General features: G+C 38.5%; 1 protein-coding gene across 1 annotated transcript in view; it reads right to left on the bottom strand.

The window, feature by feature from the left end:
- Positions 1-23068, bottom strand: part of Rspo3 (R-spondin 3) — an 84980-nt gene that overhangs the window by 29042 nt on the left and 32870 nt on the right. The window contains exon 4 of the mRNA XM_021651461.2: positions 20855-21052. Within this exon, the coding sequence (XP_021507136.1) occupies positions 20855-21052 (198 nt within the window). The remainder of the gene's footprint in view (positions 1-20854; positions 21053-23068) is intronic.

Raw genomic sequence — 23068 nt, forward strand, 5'->3', positions numbered from 1 at the left:
TGACATCTTAATTCTAAAAGGTCTGTCTATACCTTACAGGAAAATATCCAATTTTTATTTAAAAAAATTAAGATTGTAGTGTAATTATGTCTGTAGTTTGATGTCAACTAGACTCAAGGTAAAGTCGTCTAAGAGGAGGAAACCTCAGGTGAGAAAATGCTTCCGTAGGATCAGGAGGCAAATCTACAGGGCCTTTTTAAAATTAGTGATTGATGAAAAAGAGCTGAGTTCAGTGTGGGCAGGGACACTTGTTGGGCTGCTGGTCCTGAATTACATAAGAAAGCAGGCTGAGAAAGCCCTGGAGAGCAAGCCATCCTTCTATGGCCTCTCGATCAGCTCCTGCCTTCATGTTCCTGCCCTGTGTTAGTTCCTGTTTTAACTTCCTCTGATGATAAATAGTGATATGAAATCATTAGCCAAATAAACCTTTTCCTTCCTGAGTTGCTTTGGTCATGGTATTTCATCATAGCCTAGTATTTTCTAAGACAATACTATTTCCCCATTCCCTTTTAATTCCTCAAACCTTCAAATGTGCCCCCTTGCGAGGTTTTGAATTCACGGTTTCCTTTGTTGTTGTTATGTGTGTGTGAGTGTGTGTGTGTGTACATAAACACGGCCTGCTTGGTCTACATAATTTTGCTTACTAAGCAAAATTATTTTCCAGGGATGATCATTCCGTATTGAATAACCAATTGGTGTGCTGTTCCCTGGAGAAGACCAAGGGAACTTCTCTTTGCAACAGACGGAAGCCATTACAGAAAACCGGAACTGATAAAAGCAGAGTCGCATCTACGTGTTTTCACTAATTTGAAATTAAACCTATTTTTTGAGGTCAATTTCATGTCTAAAGCATATTTAAAAGCTTCTTTAATATTTTATGCCTTCAGTGATGAAAGAGACGGTAATGAGGCATGCCACCCGAAACAGGCCAGTCTCTGATCACTGGAGGTAAAGTCTGTAAACAGGTGTCACATGACACTAGGAGAGACAGCGAATGTTTTTACAAACGCTTCACATAATGCCTCCCATTTGCACCCTCGTGCTAGAGTACAATCCTTCCTCTGGTCCTTGCCAGTTCTCTTCTTTCCAGGGCTGAGACACAATATCCTAAGAGGAAATGTGCGCTATCCTCACATGCCTTCGGCAGATGTCTACACAACAAGAGCAGCACGTGATTTTTTTTTTTCCACCTCATCCCGGGCTTCAGAGAACAACCCCAAACCCCAAACGCCACGCTGCACTAATCATTTGCACACGCACATGGTGTTCTGTTTTGGAGCTCTGCCCACTTGCAGCTTGCTTCACACTGAGAGGCCTCCCGGGGCGAGCACTCTGTCCCATGGGTCCAGCGCGTCCACTCATTCATATGATACTTGTGGGGCCGTCTATGCTTTACAGACTGAGCAGAAAATCCAATCCCTTTAAATACCTCCTCCAATCAATTTCATTTTATGTTTTCAGTGTTACCTAATACTAACTGGATGTGTCGTTAAAACTCATAACCTTTGAAAGAACCAAATGAAGTTTCTTATTAAGTTTCGTAATTAAACATGCAAAAGTGCATGTAGCATATGAAGCTTACTGCCTCCCTTGACAGTGTGTATGTTTAGACAGCCTGATATGGGAACATAACCATTTAAACCATTTCAATATGGATGTTAACGGTTTCAAAAACCGTATGGGCTGTAAACATCAGTGTGAGTAAACAAAGGGAAAATCATTGCTCTATTTGTTTGTTTATTTAAGTGTTTTTCTTTGACAGTGGAATAGTTATAAACAAAAGAACAAACAAATTTGATGGTAGAAATGGAATAACAAATATATCAAGAAAATAATGGCTGCTGCTAGCCCTTTTGACTATGGGTGTAGATAGAGTTGGGAAACAAAAATACACCTTCATCCTGGACATGTGGCAAAAGCATTGAAGCAGGCAGGATAAAGCTTATTTTCAAAAAGACCCAGACTCAAGGCACAATTTTGACCCAACTATTTGGTGATGGTCCCAGTAGTTTAATACATAGACCTCTCTGCCTACGGTACTTGAAATCACATGGGATTGGGTCAGAACTGGACGCTGGTGTTGTATCAGCCTGTACTTAATATTGCTCAGTCAACTACTCACCCAATTTCCCAATGTCCTCATCTTTATGATAAAAGTTTTAGTAAAATGCATACATGTCTAGGATACTTAACAGAGCTACATAAGACAATTTTATAAAAACTGTCAAACACTCAAGAAATAGTATTGTTAAGCCACAGCCCAATTGGGAAGAATCTGTGTTAGTGGATCCGGTTATAGTGAGTGGGTTCAGTTGAAGACAGGCATAAACTAGGCAAGTTATTTTCCTCTCTGGTTTTTGTAAGATGTTTTGAGTCTTTGTGTAATTCCTTTGGAAAATTCTTGTATTTTGCCTATTCTAACTAGAGGATTCATTTCTATTTTAAGTGTCTTACTACTCTCCCAGGATTACACAAACAGGTAACTGAATTACTGAGTCTCAACTCCTAAGTATCCAGAAATGAATGAACCCTGGTTAGTGATCTTATAATTTAGTAGAACTCTACATGTTTATAAACCTACTTAGCATTTGGAACTGACTTTTTATTTTTTTCTGATCACAAAATTTGTGTACCTTAAACAATTTGGTTTCAGACTTTAAGATCAACAGTTACATATATTGTGTTAATGTATTTGTGTAAATGCATATTTATGGTTTATAAGTCTCTTTCCCCTGGAAATGTAGGCTTATAAAAATTAACTTTAGTCCAATAAAGTAAAGTTTCATGTCAATTCTTTGTTTAATATGATGAAACAAGTATCTTGTGTGTTTCCTATGGAGATTTAGTTAATTGCAGTTAGAAAAGTTTGGATCACATGTAGGCAGTTTTATTCTTTTTGATACTTCAACATGTAAGTTTAAATCCTTTGAACTAACTTTTTGAAAACTTAGTGTTGAATACACATAGTTCAGTTAGGCAATAAACATCTGTCATCTGCCATTTATTAATATTTATTATAATTGGTCAGTGGCTTGTTGAATCCAAGTTCAGCAGCTGAGAGTTTTCTTAATTTGACCTCCTTAAGCGTTTATATAAAAAGTATTCAGAATGGTTCTCCTGAGGTCCCAGCCAAGTTAAGGCCAGTTTGCAACCTACTGTTTTACATTATGTATTTAGCAATCAACAAAGAAGAAGCAAATGACAAAAACCCTGAGGAAAACATCAGACCAGCCAATGAGTAGCACAAGATGTTCAGAATGATATGAGGTTCTACGTTAAAGTTTAAGGTAATATGTTTTCAATAGATCTGTGAGGCCCTGTTACTAATTTTATCTCTATGTCAAACTTGAATTTGCAAATGTCTAATTGTGTTTCAAGTAGTTTATAAAGCTTTATAGACAAATGGCACAGTTTTGATGACATCTTAATTCTAAAATATCTGTATATTCTTACAGGAAATATTTCCAATTTTTTATTAAAAATTAAGATTATAGTATAATTATGTCTGTGCTGGCTAGTTTAATGTCAACTTGACTCAAGCTAAAGTCATCTGAGAGGAGGAAATCTCAGTTGAGAAAATGCCTCCATAGGATCAGGCTATAGGCAAATCGATAGGGCCTTTTGAAAATTAGTGATTGATGAAAAAGAGCTGAGGTCAGTGTGGGTGGGGATACTTGCTGGACTGCTGGTCCTGAATTACATAAGAAAGCAGGCTGAGAAAGCCCTGGGGAGCAAACCAGTAAGCAGCACCCCTCTATGGCCTCGGGATCAGATCCTGCCTCTCATTCCCTTTTCCTCGCATAGCTTACTATAGTTATAGCACAGTAGAGGTGGGACATCAATGGAGATAAACTTCACGGCCCCACGGGAAACGACCCTGACACCTTTTTCTCTTTTGAGACTCACGCAATTTTCCTAAGGAAAAAAAGTCAATATTCTTTTCTATGGCAAAGAATCAAGAGAAATGTCAACTTCACATTTTCCATGAAGGTAAGACACATTGAAGGGGTTCAGAAAACATGTTTTTCAGTGGTTTTCAAATATACCAGTCTAGCCCATGTATATTGGCTGCCTAGGACTCATTGTTTACAGAAACCCGATTTTAACACTGAATTTCTTTTCATTATTATGGTGCGTGTGTGTGTGTGTGTGTGTGTGTGTGTGTGTGTGTGATGTGAATGTGAGTGTATGGTGCTTTGCACATACCATGCCACAGTTGTGGAATCAGTTTAGGCCTTCCACCTTTCTTGGGTTCCAGGCATAGAACTCAAGTTACCAGGATTGCTTGGCAAGTTCCTTTACCTACTGAGCCATCTTTCCAGCCCTTAACTTTTTAGATTGAGATAAATTAAACATAAAGACCCTAAGCATTTTAAGCATACAGGTTGGTGGCACTAAGAACATCCACATTATGAAGTCATCACAGACGACATTCCGAAGAACTCACTCTTCGTTGTGCATGCTTGAAGTGCTATTTCTCAACACCTTCATTTTCCTTTACCCCCTGTCCCTAGCATCGACTGGTCTAATGTCTATCTCTGTGATTTTGCTATTCTTGATAGCTGATATAAGCAGAATCATTGGACATGTGTGTGATTGTGTCTGATTTTGATTAGAATGGCACCACTGAGTTTCTCTCATGTCGTAGCATGTATCAGAATTTCTTTCGATTTTTAGACAATGGTATCCCATTGAATGCATATGCTACGTTTTCTTTGTAAAGTCTTCCATCAATAGTTGGTCACAACTTTTGGCTATTGTAAGTAATACTTTTATGAATATGGGCATATGCATGTCTCCTTGAGGATCTACTTTCAATTCTTTAGTATTGAAATACTAAGAATAAGAATTGCTGGGTCATATTGTAATTCCAGTTTGGATTTCTGCCATTCAGGCTCCATCATTTTGCTCTCCTGCCAGCAGTACATATAAGTTCCAACTTTTCTCTTTGCTTGCTAAAAACACATTTCTGTTGTCAGTCTACTTTATGTACTGGGCTCTGCATGGTACTTCAACAGAGCAATGGCATCTAAACATCAGGTTGAAAAACTACAGTTCTACACAAAGGACCCTAGTTCAGTCCCCAGCGTCTCCAACGCAAACAAACAAACAGTGAATCCTGCTTTTGTAATGTAATCTTCTCACTGTGGAAGCATCTGCAAATAGCCAAGGAGACAGGTACTAGTAGCAAAACCAGATCTAGGAAGCCACACAGTGCAGGGTTTATTTATTTGTTTGTTTGTTTTTATTTTTTTGTAGTCCATTATAATGGTCAACAACTCCTGAACATGAGACCTGCCCTGGAGTGATATGCCACCAAGACACAGACTGTCCTATTGATTTGACATTTATGTCCTCTAATTTTTCTTTGTTTCTGCTTTTAGCTTCCTTTCCAACTCGCTCAGCTTAATCTTTACATAACACTTAGCTTTATCTCCTTCTAGCCTGTGAACACAGCTGCTAGAAGAACAGATTTCATTGAGGGGAAACCGGTTTAGCAGTGAAGGGTAGTTCAAACAGTTGTGCAGAAGCAGGGATGAAGGCCCAGGTACTAAACGATCAAACTATACTCAGGAAATAAGTGCAATTACTTATTGTCTATTAAAATAGCTATTTTTAAAAGGCCTGACAAAAGCTGGTAAGAGAGCTCAGTGACAAAGGCTCCTGCTGCCAAGAAGTATTTTTGACTTTAGTTCTCACTTCTCATAAATTGCTGTTATTATACAAGAGAAGGATACCTAGAATATGATTAGGTCTAAGAAAACTCTTCTAAATTAAATCCACAGTACAAAAGAGTTATGTGAGCAATATGTAGCACATATATATATATATCCTTTATGTATTCACAGCTATATGTATTCTCATTTATACATACAAACACTGTTACTCCAGTGTGCCTAATACTGAGTGGGACACAATTGGTACTCAATAAATGTTTGATGAATTCATTTATGTCGCCAGCATAAAAATTAGCATTGTAGAAATAAATGTAGCTATTTAAAATCTAAACAAAACCACTATGCTATACCTTGAAATCAGTAATAAGAACAGTTGCTATATACATGACTTAGTCACCATCCCTACTAAACAAAGAATTCTCACAGTTGCTTTTTTTTTATTCTATAAAAACGTTGAGGCAGTCGATGAATTATAAATAGGCACCCATAGAACCCTAAGTAAGTAAAAATAGTAGTTATCATATGTTGCATAGCAGCCGTAAAGTATACCTTATACATTAACCATGTTAACAGTCAGGGAATATTAATAGGGAAGCAATAGGACACCCTGTGTTAAGATGTCAGGTTGGCAAGAGTCAAAAGGATAGACGAATTTAAATTCTAGTGGCTAACTACAAGAGCATTTTTCAAAAATGGTTCACCTGATCATATTAATACTTTTATTTTCTAATTAATTTTAATTTTTAATATTATCATACAATCAGATCATTTTCTCCTTCCTTTTCTTGCCTCCAAACCCCCTTATGTCCTTCTCCTTGTTCTCTTTCAAATTCGTGGCCTCCCTTTTCTTTAATCATATATGTATGCATATATATATAATTGATATTTAAAATATAATACTTATTAATATTTTAAATACTAATATATGTATGTATACATATATGTATATCTTCTGCTTTATTCAGCCAATGTTTAGTACTTATTACATGCCAGGCACAAGTATAAATTTTATATACACTGGCAAATCCTTACATTAGTGTTCAAAGAACATCTGAAGTTTAAAAACAGGTGGATCATCTCTTTTACCTCTGCAAGAAAATGAGTATATTTCTATAGTCAATAGAATAATAGGGAACAAAGACACAACAGTTCAGTCTAACTTTTTTCAGGGGATGGAACTACACTGAGTGGAGGGATATTGTTAATTTTTAATGTATATATCTTCAAAAATTTAGAGCCTTTCAATACCACATGTCATATTGGCATAAAATGCCTTAGCAGAAATTAAACAATGAATCAAATAACAGTCATGACAAACTTGTGTTTGAACTGAGATGGTTCTGATTGCAGATACTTCTATACTTTTACTAAAATGATGATGTGAACTTTAGACATTATCTTTATAAGATTCTGAACATGAGAGTGAAAAGTGAATTTAAAACTGAAGATTTTTTTTACGTGAATATTCACTGTTAAGTCAGTAATATACAAGCTACACATTATCAAACCACAGAAGTTAGGTATAGAGTAAAGGGCTAGGGAGAGCAGACAGATCTTCCTAGGAAAGGGAATTAAAATACATAGTTATGTATGGATGGGTGGTGATTGGAATGAGAGAACCAAATGGGGAGGGGAAGAGAAGAAGGGAATAAGGAAGATATATGATCGGACAAAGTTTAAATTAAAGGCCTTTTGAAGGGTTGTGTGAAAACCTAGTACAGTAGAGTCTTCCAAAAATATATACATATATGAGTGTAGCCTAAATTAAATAGCCAAATAATGGGGGAGACAGAACCCCAGATGGGCATTTGTCACTAAATAAAGCTTCTAGTACCAGAAATAGGAATGGGTCACATTAAATTGAGTGTTGGCCAAAGGGATCCGGTGGAAACATCCAAACAAGCCAGGTGGCTCTCTACAAACTGACAACAAGGCTGTGTTGCTGAAGACAACACTCACACAGCCTACTGAACATGATGAAGTCAAGATGGGGCCCGCATAGAGCCTTCACCACTATGCGTTTGTGTCTTTGGTGCAGGAAGGTACTCTGCACTCTTCCAAAGAGAAAGGTAAACACCCACCCAGCTACAAACCCTTTGTTCTACAATCACGTCCTGCCTGCAAGATTTGCTAGTGCAATGGTGCCACAATGCTGTGGGAGTGACTAACCAATGTCTGATTTGCCTAAAGACATACTTCATGGTGTGGAACTCAGACCAGACACTGTTTGGGTGACCAAGAACCTGAGACTGGATACCCCAGGTAATTAGGGTAAAACTAAACACAAGTGTGTTTCGATTTTTAAAGAAAAAAATAAAAACCAAAAGTAGCAATAATATGACTCTTAGTTCCATTTTACTATATTTATAAATCAGTGCCTTGGTCAGCCTTTACCAAAAATCTTCTCGCTGGAGCAGATAGGAACAAATATAGAGACCCAAAGCCAGTTAAGAGAGAGAGCAAGAGATCATGGAAAACAGCCCTGAACTGGATGCCTCCATCAAGTCCCTCGCAGCAGGGCTCAGGGAACTCTGTGGATGAGGAGGCTGAAAGAGGGTAAGAGCAGAGGGGACAGACGGAGGATACTGAGTAAACAGCTCTTCTAAATCAACAGGATGGAGGCACATAAGAACTCACAGACAGAGGCAGCATGCACAGGGCCTCCATGGGTCAGCACCACTGAGAGGAGTGCACACCTGGCCCCATCCCTCACCAAAAAGCGATCTCCCATTGATACCCACAAGCAAATGAATGTTTGGTTTTCTCTGAGGCAGTCTCACTGGAGAAAGAGACTCCTGTTTGAGTAGGAGGCATGCCCAGTGGCGGAGGGCCAGCAGAAGACAGACTTAATGCCACCCTTAGATGCTCCTTGTATTACACCATGACAGGGCTTTATCTTATTTTATCTTATATTTTAATTTAATTGTAATTATAGGTTTTCTCTATTTTTACTGTACTAGATCTTTGTGTATATGTATTATGGCTTCCAGTTTAGTGTTTTTATGGGATTTCTGAATGTGCAAATGAGTGGGTCTCTGCATCTCCGTTTATTTCTTGTGCCCTTTTCTCGTGCTCTTTTCTTTCAGCTTTTTTTTCATATTCAAATGAGTTGGGTTATATCTTCTTTTCTAATGAGAGGCAGAAAAGGAATGGATATGGATGTGAGGGATGGTAGGTGGAGAACCGGGAGGAGGAGAGGGAGGGAAACTGTAATTAAGATATATTAGGTTAGAAAGAAATCCATTCTTTATGATTATTATTTTTTTAAGTATCCTGTCTGCATGTGTGTTTGTATGCCAGAAGAGGGCACCAGATCTCATTATGGTGGGAGTCACCATGTGGTTGCTGGGAATTGAACTCAGGACCTTTGGAAGGACAACCAGGGCTCTTAACCTCTAAGCCATCCCTCCAGCCCAGAAATCCATTCTTAATAAAAGGGAAAAATGAACTCCAGGCATCTGGCTGTAGCGGTGCATACTTGTAACCCAGCCTTTGGGAGAACAGTAGGCACAGACTATGAATTTAGGGTCAAGTTGGCACTGAAGTGCATCATTTACACAGAGATGTGGTAAGGTCCTGTCTCAGTATGTATATATTATATATATTAAATAATACATATTAAATTATAATATATATATATTAATTAACTAATTAACTCGGAAAATATACGTGGTTGAGAAAATAAGACAGGAGGAGCAGCAATGAAGGCAGCCACAAAGCTGGAAGCAACAGAACAAAGGAAGAAAATGTAAATGAAAGACACCCTGAGCTGGTTAGGACAGCTTAGAGTAGAGTGCTTGCATGGCAAGCCAGATGACCTCAGTTGATCCCTAGAACTTGGTGGAAGTAGAGAAATGACTGCAGAAAGCGGTCCTCTGAAAATCACACTCATATCCACATACCCCCACACATATTCACTCATGAAACATTTTAAATGTATGTAAACTTCTTTCTGGTATGCATTTCAAACCAGAACTTTAGAAGCTGGACAAATACGAATCTACCAGCTTTATTCATGAGATATTTTAGCAAACTCAATTATAATTGCTAGGAGAAGAAATTAAAGCATAAACCTTGTAGCATGTGGTATTAATCAGAGAACAATTAGGCTGCATATATGACACAATGTACATTCATTACACTGAATGATATTTCACTCCTTACGTCGGCACTTCATAAAATTAGTTATCTATCACATATACTGATTACATTATGGAAAAGTGGATAATTGTTTATGTCAGTTAGGGTCACGCTTTTGTTCATGAGTCACAATTAGTTAGTCAAAAGCTCCTAAATTTAATTGTGTCCATTTTCTTTAAAATTACTTTTCATTACATTTTATTTATTTAGTGTGTGTGTGAAGGTAAGGGTTGAGGTCAAAGGACAGTCTAAAGGTGTTGACTCTTTGTGTGTGTGTGTGTGTGTGTGTGTGTGTGCATATGCACATACATGAGGTCGTGTGTAGATGTCAACGACAGTCTGTAGGGGCTGGTTCTTTCTCTGTACTGTGTGGGTCCCCAGGATCCTGCTCAGATCATCAGCCTCTGTGGAAAGAGCTTCCACCCACTGAACCATCTCACTTGCCTATGTGCACACTTTCTATATTCTGCTTTACTTTTCGAATTAGCAATTACATATGTGTACGTATAAGCATATGCATATATAATTGCTAATTATAATATACATGTCTTAAGAGTCAGTGCAGTATTATTTCCTTGCCTGACTTTAGATACTATGGCAAAGTGAGAAATAACTGTGCTTCCAAATATGCTATTCCTCGCGCTGCGAAGGCAAAGCAGCACCTCATGCTTCCATATCACATATACATTCTTCCTGACTCACGAAATGTAATTGCTCTTTGTTGAGCAACTCTTCTGTATATCTGATTCTTTGCTAAATCAGAAAAAGAAAGGCTCCTCCAGCAGAAACAACAAATAAACAAAACAACCCCTTGTGGACGTATTTTCCTGTTTTAGCAGCCTGGTCTCATACAGGCTAGAGTTATAACCCAGTGGCGTATGCGTAACATAAACATAAGAGTACAGTAATTAGTTTGGAGTTAAGCTTAAAGTTCCAGTGGCACGGTGAGTAATTAAGCAAAAGGTCATTACCCACACTGGTGTGTTTCACACAGGACACTGTGCAGCTAGAAATGAAAATGAGCATGCCTGGACTGGAGTCTGCAAATCAGTCCCAGAAACCATTGAAGGAGTAGTGGATTCTGTTAAAGTCAATTTAAGCTCATAAGAAAATGTTTCTAAAACCCAGAAACTGGAAAAATTGGTTAAATGAAAATATTATTAGCATTATGCTAGGATATGCACATCTGGTCAAAATTGAAAAAAAATAACTTGCTTAAACTTCATCACTTAAATTGCTTTTCCATAGATATTGGCTGGAAAGTGTCTTGGGAGAGAGTATGTGTTTCTATTTTGAGTAATATTGAGCACTTCATATTTGTACATATGTGTATTGAACTGGGACATTTTACACATACATACTTATTTGGAGGTCAAACCAGCTACAGTGGTTCACTTGTATCCAGCGTTAACTGTAGGCATGTGACCTATGAAAGGCAGACTAATCAAGACTATTGAAAATGTCTGCTGCAGTGACTGGTTCAGAGAATGGACATGTGACTCAAGCTGACCAATTAGACTCCTGCCTGAAGTAGGTTGCATGGACAGAGAAATTAAAGTAACTATTCTTTTAAATTGGGATTTTTACATATGTACAGGCGCTGCTTAGAGCCAGATTTCCTCTAAATTTTAGAAAGATTTGCAACAATGAAAAACAAACCAACAAAAAGTAAAGGGAGGGAGGAAGAGTTGAAACGGTGAAATAACAGATGGCTTAATGGCATAAGAAATTTACAAAAAAAAACAAAAACAAAAACAAAACTATCCTTAAAGCCTATTGTTTTGCTTGTTTGTATGTTTTGCTTAAGATGATTTCAGATCTGTCAAGTTTTATCTCAAATGTCCTGATGGATACTGGTATATGATTTTTCAATACTGGCAACCAGTTCATACAAATTATGAATAATTTTTATAGTTGCCATAATCAGAAAGAGAACTTATTGAAAAATATTTTTAATTTAGATCATAAGAAAAGAGAGTGGTTAAAAAAAGGTTGAAAGGAGAGTGAAGTGAAACATAAAAACACCTGACAGGGCAAATCAGAATATAGAACACTAAGGGGTCTTAGAGAATCTCCCTTTCACATGCACTTGCCATGTTGACAATAATGGCTTATGGTGCAGGACACCATGCTGGGAGCTACATACTTGCATTTCTTTATCAGTAAAACATACACCTTGTTCTGAGAAGTTTGGTTTAACACTCCGTCTGAGCTATATCCCGTGAACTTGAGTGAGGCCATCTCACTTGTCATGACACAAGTATATGGCTTTTAAATACAGAAACTCTGTTTGATATTTACATAAACCAGTTTCCACAGATATGGTTTGGCTTTAGGAAAAGCATCTCAACGACATAGCAAATAGGCAATTTTTAATGTGGCCGATTGCAAGCATTTCTCTCCGATGATGCCATAGAGGTCGATTGTAACCCACTTGACTCTACTGCCATCACATCCCCCGGGGGGCTAAGAAAGGTGTGCCCTCCTCTCTGTCAGACACTAAACACACACAGAGTTTGTCTGTAAGGCTTCTGTGAAGTTGCTAGAGTAAATTAAAAGAGAATAAGATACTGATCTAAGGGAAAAATAATCCTTTTTTGTGTCTACAAAGGCAGTGTCCTCTCTTGCCAAAGGGCTTCAACAACAGCAGCAGTTTTAAGGAGTGGTAGGTGTGTGAGGAGCTAGACAGGACCCTGAAAGGAGGAAGTGTCTTTTTTTTTTTTTTTTTCTGAGAAATGTTTACTTTGTAATTAGCAAAATACAAGAGAGCCCTTTTGGAAACTACATTTGGGGGTTCAGAATTTAAATTTATGCTGATGCTCTCCGAGTCTCTCTCTAGGGAACCCTGCTAATTGGCAGGAATCTCAGTTGGCTAAGGCAGGCTACAGATGAAGCCAAAGGTCTTGGGGTCATTTCTCCAAAGGCCCTATTAATTCGAGCTCTGTTCCACAGCCACAAGCTGTACCTTTAACCCTACTCGGCCATTTGAAAAAGCACATATTAGTGTATCAAGATGGTGGTCACAGGAAAAATACAAATATTTGCCTAGAGACTAAAACAAAATATAGGCAGGTCTATTTTACTTTTGCCAGCATAAACAAATGCTTTCGTAAGTGGCTTAGTAAACTTTCATGAAAACTGCAGCTACTAGTTTGCCTATCATGAAAATGAGAAACTCTCAACACAGGTTTTTGCTGCAAGAAAGCTGAGCAGGGTGATCACTGCTGCATGAAACATCAAACATCATATTACTCCTAGAATACGAAAATAATAGTGAAAGAAGAATCTTTTTTTTTTTTTTAATTCTCACTGATGCATTCATCACACTCTAGGATACCTAGCACAAAGCAGTACTTAAGTAAATATTTATCTATTATATAAAGGTGTCTTGGCTTGGCTTTTAAAAAATGATTATTTATTTTATGATTTTATGTGAATGGGCGTTTTGCTTCCATGTATGTATGTGGACCACCTGTGTGTGTGTGGTGCCTGCAGGGTCAGAAGATCAACTAGCATTGGAGTTATGGATGGTTGTGAGCCACCATGTGGGTACTGAGAATCAAACCTGAGTTCTCTGCAAGAGCAACACAGGCTCTTAATGGCTGATCCACCTCTCCAGCCCCTTGGTCTGACTTTTCAGGTTTTCTTCTGGTCTTCTTGTGATGGAAAACTCTGACCGTCAACTTGATGTGATTTAGAGTCACCACAGAAACAAGCATCTAGGCATATCTGTGAGGCCGTTTCTTTATTAGGTTAGTCGAAGAAAGAAGAGCCATGCTATGTGAGGGCAGGGCCATTCCATGGGTTGGGGTCCCAGACTGAAGAAAAAGAAGAGAGGGAGCTGACTACCAGCATTCATCTCACTCTCTGCAGGAAATCTTATGAAAGAAGGTGGAGATAGAAAGACCCGGAGGGAACAAGAGCTGCACAAGGAGAGCAACAGAACCAAAAAATCTGGGCAGGGGGGTCTTTTCTGAGACTGATACTCCAACCAAGGACCATGCATGAAGATAACCTAGAACCCCTGCACAGATGTAGCCCATGGCAGCTCAGTGTCCAAGTGGCCTGACCCTACCCACCTACCTGACCCACCCTGGCCTGGCCTGGTCTAGCCCTACCCACCAAGTGGGTTCCATAGTAATGTGAACAGGGAGTGTCTCTGACGTGAACTCAGTGGCTGGCTCTTTGATCACCTCCCCACAGTATCCAAGTGGTTTGCAGCCTTACTGCGCCACGGAGAAAGACAATGCAGCCAGTCCTGATGGGACCTGATAGGCTAGGGTCAGAGGGAAGGGGAGGAGGACCTCCCCTCTCAGTGGACTTGGGGAGGGGAATGGGAGGATTTGAGGGAGAGAGGGTAGATAGGAAAGGAACAATTGAAGGGCCTACAGCTGGGATACAAAGTGAATAAACTGTAATTTATAAAAAAAAATAAAAAGCAATGTAACTAGTTGCCTCAAGCTCTGCCAGGGCTGTGCTCTCAGACTGTGAACCAAAATAAACCCTTGTTCATTAAATAGTTATTGTTGGATGTGTTGTGCTAGCAGTGAGAACACAAACTAGTCCACTTTACATGTAGAAAGGTCCAAAAGAAATGATATACTGCACACCTTTACTGTGTTTTATAAAGGAAGAGACAGCATCACAGTAAGAGGTTGATATAGTCTGAGATTGATATAGTTTGAACTGCAAACAAGAAAAAGATCTCTGGGTGGCAGGAATGCTCACCTTCTCCCACCCCTTCTGCTCCTGCTTGCATAGCACCTCACAATGTAACATTTTGGTTGACCTGATGAAAGGTGCAACTTATTTTCTCACCCTGTGAGTCAGGAGTAGCCTTGTGACCAGCACAAGATAAGAGAAGGTGGTGGAAATGTAAGCTTGCCAGTTCTAGGTCTATCCTCAGGAAAAACTACTTTGCTTTCCGCCCTTGGACCTCACATACCTTCTTGGCATTAAACGTAGCCCGGTTTGCTCAGTTTTCATGCACCCAGGACGAGCCTGGATGAAGCTGCACGAAGGAGCTTAGCTAAGATCAAAATTGTTGGATGGTTCTCTGTTTAAACTGCCCAGTCACAGATTCTTAAATGCTTGGCTATTGTTTTCGCTTCTGTGCTCTGAGGTTACTTATTATTGAGTATAAGCTTATGGAAACAGCTTTCGTAGATAGTATCTGAACACAGGCAAGATCGCTGTTTGACTGGGGCCTGAGTCCTAGTCAGTTCAGTTAATACTCTCTTAAGGAACATAACAGTGTTATTTTACACACATTAAAGACGGCATTAAAGTGACATACTCATTGATGCAGTCTCTACCACATTAACATCATACCTGAATTTAGATCTCCAGCACCCATGTAACAGCAAGGCATAATAGCCCCAAGTCTGGGTTGAGTGGGAGAGACAAGCAGATTCCAGGAGCCCATTGCCAAGACATTCTAACCAATCATTGAGCTCCAAGTTGAAGGAGAAACCTTGTAGCTAACAATAGGGTAGAGACCCATCAAGAAAGATACCTAACATCAACCTCTGGCCTCCAGATCCATGAACACTCAAAAACACACACAGTCACATGTTCCCAGAAAGATGCACACAGATAACACACACACAAGAGATATAGAGATAGACACATTAAAAGATAAAAGCATTAGATATTTAAACACGTCATCCCTAAAAATGTCCTCTCAAAGAACAAAGGCTTTTCCAAGGGTCACTTGGTAGGTTACATTAGTATAGCAATGGCCAGATTTCTAAGAACATAGAAGTTAGCACATTTTTTTTCTGTAACTTTACGAAGGTCAGGCCTTTGTGAATAATACTAACACAAGCATTTCTGCCCTAAATTCTATCCACACTGAATTTTGACCACCATTAATAATATCCCGTCTTAGGGAGTTTATAAAATGCAAATGATACAAACTTGGTTTCAATTATAAACAGGCAACTATAAGTTGAGATAAAAAACAAAGAAAACAAGCTGTGACATTTTTGCAAAACTTTTAACATAAAGAAGTTTGTAAGTGCTGGGAATGATAGTCCATACTTTTGATACCAGCATTTGGAAGGCAGAGCGGACCTCTCAGTTTGAGGCCAACCTCATCTAAATAGTGAGATCCAGATTATTAAAGACTATGAAGAGAGACCCTGTTTCAAAAAAAAAAGAAGAAGAAGGGGAGAGGAGGAGAAAAAGAAGAAGAAAAGGAGGAAGAAGAGGGGGTAGAGGAGAAGGAGGAGGAAGAATTAGCAGTTGGTGGTGGTGAGCATACAGCATAGTTGTAAAATGTGTAAAGGGAGAGAACTGTAATAATTGTCACTCACTTTCTTCTACCTCTTTTCAAATACTGGTTGTGTCCTTCTGATTCCTTGTACAAATAAAAGATCTCGAATTAGTTTTAGACCCATAAATATGGTCATCAGAGAGCCCTGAGGAAGATTTGTCTAAATTAAGAGATGTTTCCAGCTTTCTATTGTAAAGTAGAGTAACTATTGGTTCAAACAACCTGTACTATATTTGTGCAAAAAGTAAAAGAAGAGCATAAAACTCCTAACACATAAAGATTATTAACATTCAAAAAGATGCAAGTGTTTATAACATTTATTTGAATATTATACGTTAAACATACATTAAGCTATTATAAGTAATTCCATGAAGATGTATAAATAAGCTCAACAAAAGACTGTTGAACTTAATTCTGCCTAATACAGAATGTTGCAAAATAGGAGATAACAGTAGTTACCGTAACTAAAGCTAAATAGCCACGGGATGCTGGCAGTCTTCCCTGCTACTATCACTTGGTGAAATATGTGTTGGTTCCTTAAGATAAAATGAATATATTTATGTTAAGGAATTAGCTCTCTGTAATAACGCCTGTAAAACACTAAAAACATTGTGCGTGTGAGTGTGTGTATGTGTCTCCGTATGTGTGCAGGTGTTCTCAGAGCCCAAAAGAGGGTGTTAGATCCTCTGGAACTGGAGTTACAGGAAGTTATGTATATCAGTCCAATGTGGATGCTGGGAATCCAACTCTAATAGTCTATCAAAGCAGCAAATGTTCTTAAATGTTGATCTATCTCTCCAGATTCCCAGATATTTTTTATTAAAATTCATATATATATACATATATATTATTAGCTGTTAAGAATGTTCCATCAGAAACAAAATAACTCTAAGCCTCTCTGGACTCTTGAAGGGGTTAGTCTACTTGCAGCAACAACCAAAGACCAGAGAGATCATATCCTGAAGTGCTTACAAGGAGGTCTTGAGTTATCTGGCCTTTTAAGAGATGAATGGGTAGAGGGTACAATCTTTGATCATGTTACTAAGAAATGCATCTGTTTGTCTCTGATAATGAAAAATGGCTCTATTTGTTTCTGAAAATGAAAAATGGCTCTATTTGGCTTCTGAAGAATTACCCTGATTAAAAAAGAAGAACATGACAGATTAGGGAAGATAATCCCACATTGTAAATAAATGGTACATTTGGTGAAGATAGGAATTGTGAATACAAAGGAATACATTGACTGCATTAACCTTATTTACCTTCAGTGTTAGAAGCACAAGGAAAATGAGAGTCAGGAAATTACGTGGGTAAAACATTTTTTATCTTACAAAACACAGTCCACTCAGTATCTAGACACTGTTTCTTTCTATTTAAGTTTTTTGAATGCTTCTTGGAAAGTTATTTCTGGATCTTATCATTCTTTCCCAGAGCTTCTGCCTTTGGCAATTAGAACCCAGCAGGGAAAAAAGTCCTGAAAGCAAGTTCTGCACCTGTTCCAAATAGGAATGATCTACCTCTGTCCTTCATTACCCTCTCAGGCAGATTGCAGATTAGTTTCAAATCAAGATTGGAGGATACATTTAATAACAGAGGCCTGGCCATTTGCTTCACTCATCCTTCAGTGGGAAACCTAGACAATTAAGAGACCCTTCCTATTTTATGCATCGCTGAGCTCTGAAATCAGAGCAATTAAGCAGTTAAATAGATAGGCTAGTGGATGGATCTTGTCCTTATCATTTTCCTGTGCTTATCTTTTAAACTGCCTGAAGGTTTCTTATGTCTACTCTCTTAAGATAAAAAAGATCAGCTCATCCAGAAAATTAGCTCATATGTCTTCTAGTCAACTTAGCCTGCTGGTTGCCTTCCTTGCTAAGTGTGTTTATGCTTCTTAGCGTTTACATTTCAAAATGCTCCTTCATGTATCACATTTATTTCATAAATGTGAATGTAAGCCTAACTGAGGAGTTGGGTAATGTTCCCATGTCCTATATAGTTGAAGGAAAGCAGGTCACAGCTACTGTTCCCTTGACTTCTTACTGTTTGTGTGTTTGTTTGTTTTTAGTTATTTTTTTTAGACAGGGTTTTTCTGTGTAGCCTTGGCTGTCCTGGACTCACTTTGTAGACCAGGTTAGCCTTGAATTCACAGTGATCCACCTGCTTCTGCCTCCCTAAAAGCTGGGTTCAAAGGTATGAGCCACCATGCCCGATTGACTTCTTACTTAATGTAAGATATTCAATAAGTAGACACTAAAAAAATTTTAAGAGTGTTAAGGTAGTAATGAATTAGAGTATAGTTTTATTCCTTCTTCACATTTCCACCCCACCATAAAAAATGAATCAGGCACATTGAACAACAAAGAAAGAGTGAGAAAAACTGGAATGTGGCTAGGAATGCCATTACAAGGGGTCCACAATTTCTTCTAGTATGTGGATTATCAAATTTGAAAAAAAATAATAAAATATTTATTCTGTTATAATTGCATGAAGTTCTGCTTGTAAGAGTAAAATGTTTCTGTATCCTTAGAAGGAAGGAACAAAGCTCAGAAACAAAATTTTACAGGTTTATGATAGAGGTTTTAGTTGCTACCTTTAAGAACTGACATAATTTCTTTAAGTGTTTTTCTGCCATTCAATATTCCTCTGTTGTGAATCCTCTGTTTGGCTCTGTACCCCATTTTTTAATTGGATTACTTGGTTTGTTGGTGTTTAACTTCTTGAGTTCTTTATATATTCTGGATATTAACCCTCTGTCAGATGTAGGGTTGGTAAAGATCTTTTCCCAGTCTGTAAGATGTCATTTTGCCAATGGATGGCTCAATCTCCATGGGGCCTCCCTAGTAAGGGGAACAGGGGCAGTCTCAGGCCTGCTGTTTGATCACCTCCCCCTAGAGGGATGGCCTTACTAGGCCATAGAGAAAGAGGATCCAGACAGTCCTGATGAGACCTGATAGACTAGGGCCAGACAGTAGGGAAAGAGGACCTTCCCTATCAGTGGACTAGGAGAGGCACATAGGGGGATTAGAGGGAGGAAGGGTGGGACCAGGAGGGGATGAGGGAGGGAGATACAGCCAGGATACAAAGTGAATAAATTGTAATAAATAATGATAATAAAAAAATTTTAAAAAAGAAATGACATCAATGTTTATGGCAAGTGAAAGAAAAAGTATATTAGAAGAGCATATTCTCAAATAAAAGAGAAATGATAATGTAATTTAATTTCTCTCTGGAATAAACATTACTTCATTTTTATACTTAAAGGAAAATATGCAAAATACTTATTAATGCTGTAGATTTTATAGAAAGACTATGACAAAGGCCACGTGTAGCTTATTAAATTTTAAGATCATTTAGTAAACGGACATAACTCTACAGCGATGGGCGCATACCAAGAGAGTGCTCAGCTGGTTGACTTCCAAAGCCAACTTTTAAAATCTAAGATTTGTAAATTAATTGGTAACAAATGCAAAAATGGCCTTTTTCACTAGTCAACTTCCACCCCTGAAACAGTTTTAATCAAAATCTCTTACAGATTTACAAAAGTTAGATGTTCTCTGTAACATAACACATATTCAAGAACTTTAGTACACTAAGTTCTGAGTTGCAACGGTAGCCGAGGACTCCATGGTGGAGTCCTCATGGTGGGTAATTAATACAATAACATAATCGATTAAATAAAAAGTATTACGCAAAACTCGAGTGACCCAAATTCTTTTCTCTATAAACAGTGTTCATGCTTGCACTGTCCCCCTCTCTGTTCCCAAGAAATTCCTTTACTATGTGACATTGTTCATGATTATCTGTTTAATCCCCTGGGCTCCCCACTGCACTCTGCACTGAACTTCATAGCTCTCTTAGAGAGGATTCTACGTAGCTGTGACTCTTTAGGAATTAGCATAATATGTGGCCACAGACGTGAGCATGAATTACTGAAGGAATGGTTGCAATATGATAAGGAAGTTCATCAGAAGAGGCATCCAACTCCTGTCAAACGACAATTAGCTAAAGGAGAGGGTCATTTGCAGGCTCACTGGGAAGATTACCTATACTTATTTAAAGATATGCAGCATATTTGTAGGCAGTGCTACAGAGGGCATGACGGAGAAATACGGGGAAACAATAATTTGAACATCAGCAGCTGCAGTTCTTTTAAACAAAGTTTATTTTCACTCATGCGCTAGATTCAATGGCGAATTTCTCCTTGGCGCTTACAGGGCTTTGACCAATTTTGACACAGGTAATAATTGTTCTAACAGGTTTTGCAAATTTTTATATGACATATATAAACTTGGAGACAGAATGTCCCCAATGCTCTCCATCCTTTACCTCAAATGTGAACTTAGAAACATTTGCACCATTTTAGCACCTACTCAACAGTGAAAGGAATTTGTTGGTGGTGGAGAGGTGGGGTGTCCCTTTGTTATGGATTAATGTCAGATAACGTTCAACTTGTGCTTATGAAATTTCCCCAAAGTTCCCAGGCATTAGCAAGGCAGATCACAAGACCCTACAACAGCCCGTGTACTTACAGCGGCATCCTGAACTGAGGTTCATTTATCACACTATGAAGTTCTGAGATCAGATTCCATACTAAAAATCTAATGAGGTATATAATCTGTAAATTGGAGCCACAATGTTCTTTTTCTACATACTTAAAGCTTCAGGCATGAGGAATACAGCCAAATATTCCATAAGATATAAAGTGAAATAGGAATCAAATTGGGACAATTCAAAGAACGTTTGGTTAGTGTGTCTGTACCTCGCTCTCCCTTTGAGCACTTCTTTCTTTGTACTATGCATGTTCTTGTCTCGCTGGTTGGGGGACACAGGTTACCCTTGGCTGAAGGATGCTGTAGTATATCCCGGACCCGTGTTTCAGTCCCTCTTTTGAAGCCACACGTTTTTCCTTTCTTCATGCATGGACTCCAAGGACTCCACTCACTGGCCTCGCAGTGAACTGAAACCAGACAGAAAGTCTCAGTTGGCTCTTGAGCCCAGGCAAGATTGTTAACAAAACCAACCAACCAACAAACAAACAAGCAAACAAAAACCCCACAGTATATCCCCTCAACATAGCTAAGTTTCCAAAAGAAATTCTGCACATCACAGTTGGATAACATAACATAAAGAAGGGGCAGAAGTGGGATGATTTTTGATACACATGCTACTGTCAGTTCTTTTATATTGAATTGGATTTCTGGATTTCTGCACTGGGCCTGGTAGACTCAGGCACTAACATCACTACTTACAACTGATTGATACTTTGAAATTTTCCTAGTACTGCTGTAATTTCTGGGTGATCCTTAACAGATCTGACAGGCTATTGATATCATTAACCAGAGAGTTAAACTTTTGCAGATTTCAGAATTATCTGGAGGGCCTGATAAAGCAGAGGATGCTGGGCCCCACCCTGGAACTTCTTGTGACATTTTCAGCATGGAGCAGATGTGCCTTCTTACTAGTGTAAGCGAAGCTGTGTGCAGACATGGTTGAGAACACTTGTGCTAGAGAGAGACAAACAGAAAAGGAATCTGGGTCTTTGTCTTATACTCAGTGCCCATCCTATTTCTCATACTGCTCAGTACCATGGTTTACTAGTCAGTCAAGGGGCAGAAGCATCTCCAACATTAGTGACTTTCTGGCCACTGACAGCTAATCGCTGGTATCTGGACTGCATGTCCTTGCACAGTTCTTAAAGGGCAGGGTGTGTTCTGCTGTAGCTCTTATGAAGATTTGGTTCATTTGTGTGAGTGTAGTCTCTCTGCTTTTTATTAATAATTTTCCTGGGTTTTTGTAGCAGATATTTGTACTTTTAATAAAAAGGAACACCCCAAAACTGCTATTTTCTCTCCCTCCCTCCCTCCTTCCCTCCTTTCCTATTTCTCTCCTTCCCTCTACCCTCTCTCTCTTTCTCCCTCTCTCCTTCCTTCAGCAGAGTCTAAACTCAAGCTCATGATCCTCACCCTCCTGCCTTCTGATTACCACCAGTGTTACAGGTGTGTGCTACTCTCAGTGGTTTAAAAAATGCTGTTCCTTTTCTTAGGAACATGAAAGGTTTCAACTTACAACAGTGGAATATCTCCCCATTATAAACCTTTCAGATAATACAAATCAGTCTCCACAAGAAGAGGTTTTCCAGTAACTGCTTCCATTGTCTTCTGATGAAATTGCTCATTACGGTACAAAAATGCTGACTCTGATGACAGTCTTAAGAACAATAACCTAAGCGTTCTAGAGATTTAAATTAAACCTCTAGATATATGTAAATACTTTTTTAAATTACACTTCTATTTTAAATCTAGAGGATTAAAATCGCTTCATTTTTGTGGGGGATTGTATTCACTTGCAGATACCCGAATGCCTCACTAGAGCAATAGAAAAGTGAATTCATTTCTGAAAGCTTAGTGAGTTCTGTTGGATCATCAGAACCAAGTCAATTCCACATTTACCTATACCATCATGGTTCCAGTCAGAGGATTTAGCGGCTACAGCATTTAGTGGCATATTCTTTTGTGGATTATGAACGTTATCTCCTAGCACCCTCTTAAATTAAACATCAAGTAGTGACACAGAGCAAAACGTCTCCACAAAGACAGAGAAAAAGAAATATTCATCTGTAAGCAAACTCTGTATATGTGTTTATTGCTAGAACTAAGAGGACAAATTAGGGAAAAAAAAAAAGCATTATTTAATTTGGAAGCCAGGACACTGTTGGACTTTCATGACAAAGATGATAAAGTCAAAATACATACTCTGACTTTATGAAACTGGATTTGAAAAAATTACAACACAGCTAATTACTGATCTAAAATTAGAAGATGAGCAGGTATAAAGGTGAAACTGTAATCTAAATCTTAGATAATTTCACTGAAGGAGGAAATATAACTAGTGAGAGCAGTTAAAATGGTATGAAAAAAAGAGATCTCCTCCATCCTTCCGAAATAGTGTAAGAATGCTGATAATGTAACAAATA

The sequence above is a fragment of the Meriones unguiculatus genome, chromosome 20 (genome assembly GCF_030254825.1).
Source record: "Meriones unguiculatus strain TT.TT164.6M chromosome 20, Bangor_MerUng_6.1, whole genome shotgun sequence".
Classification (NCBI taxonomy): Eukaryota; Metazoa; Chordata; class Mammalia; order Rodentia; family Muridae; genus Meriones; species Meriones unguiculatus.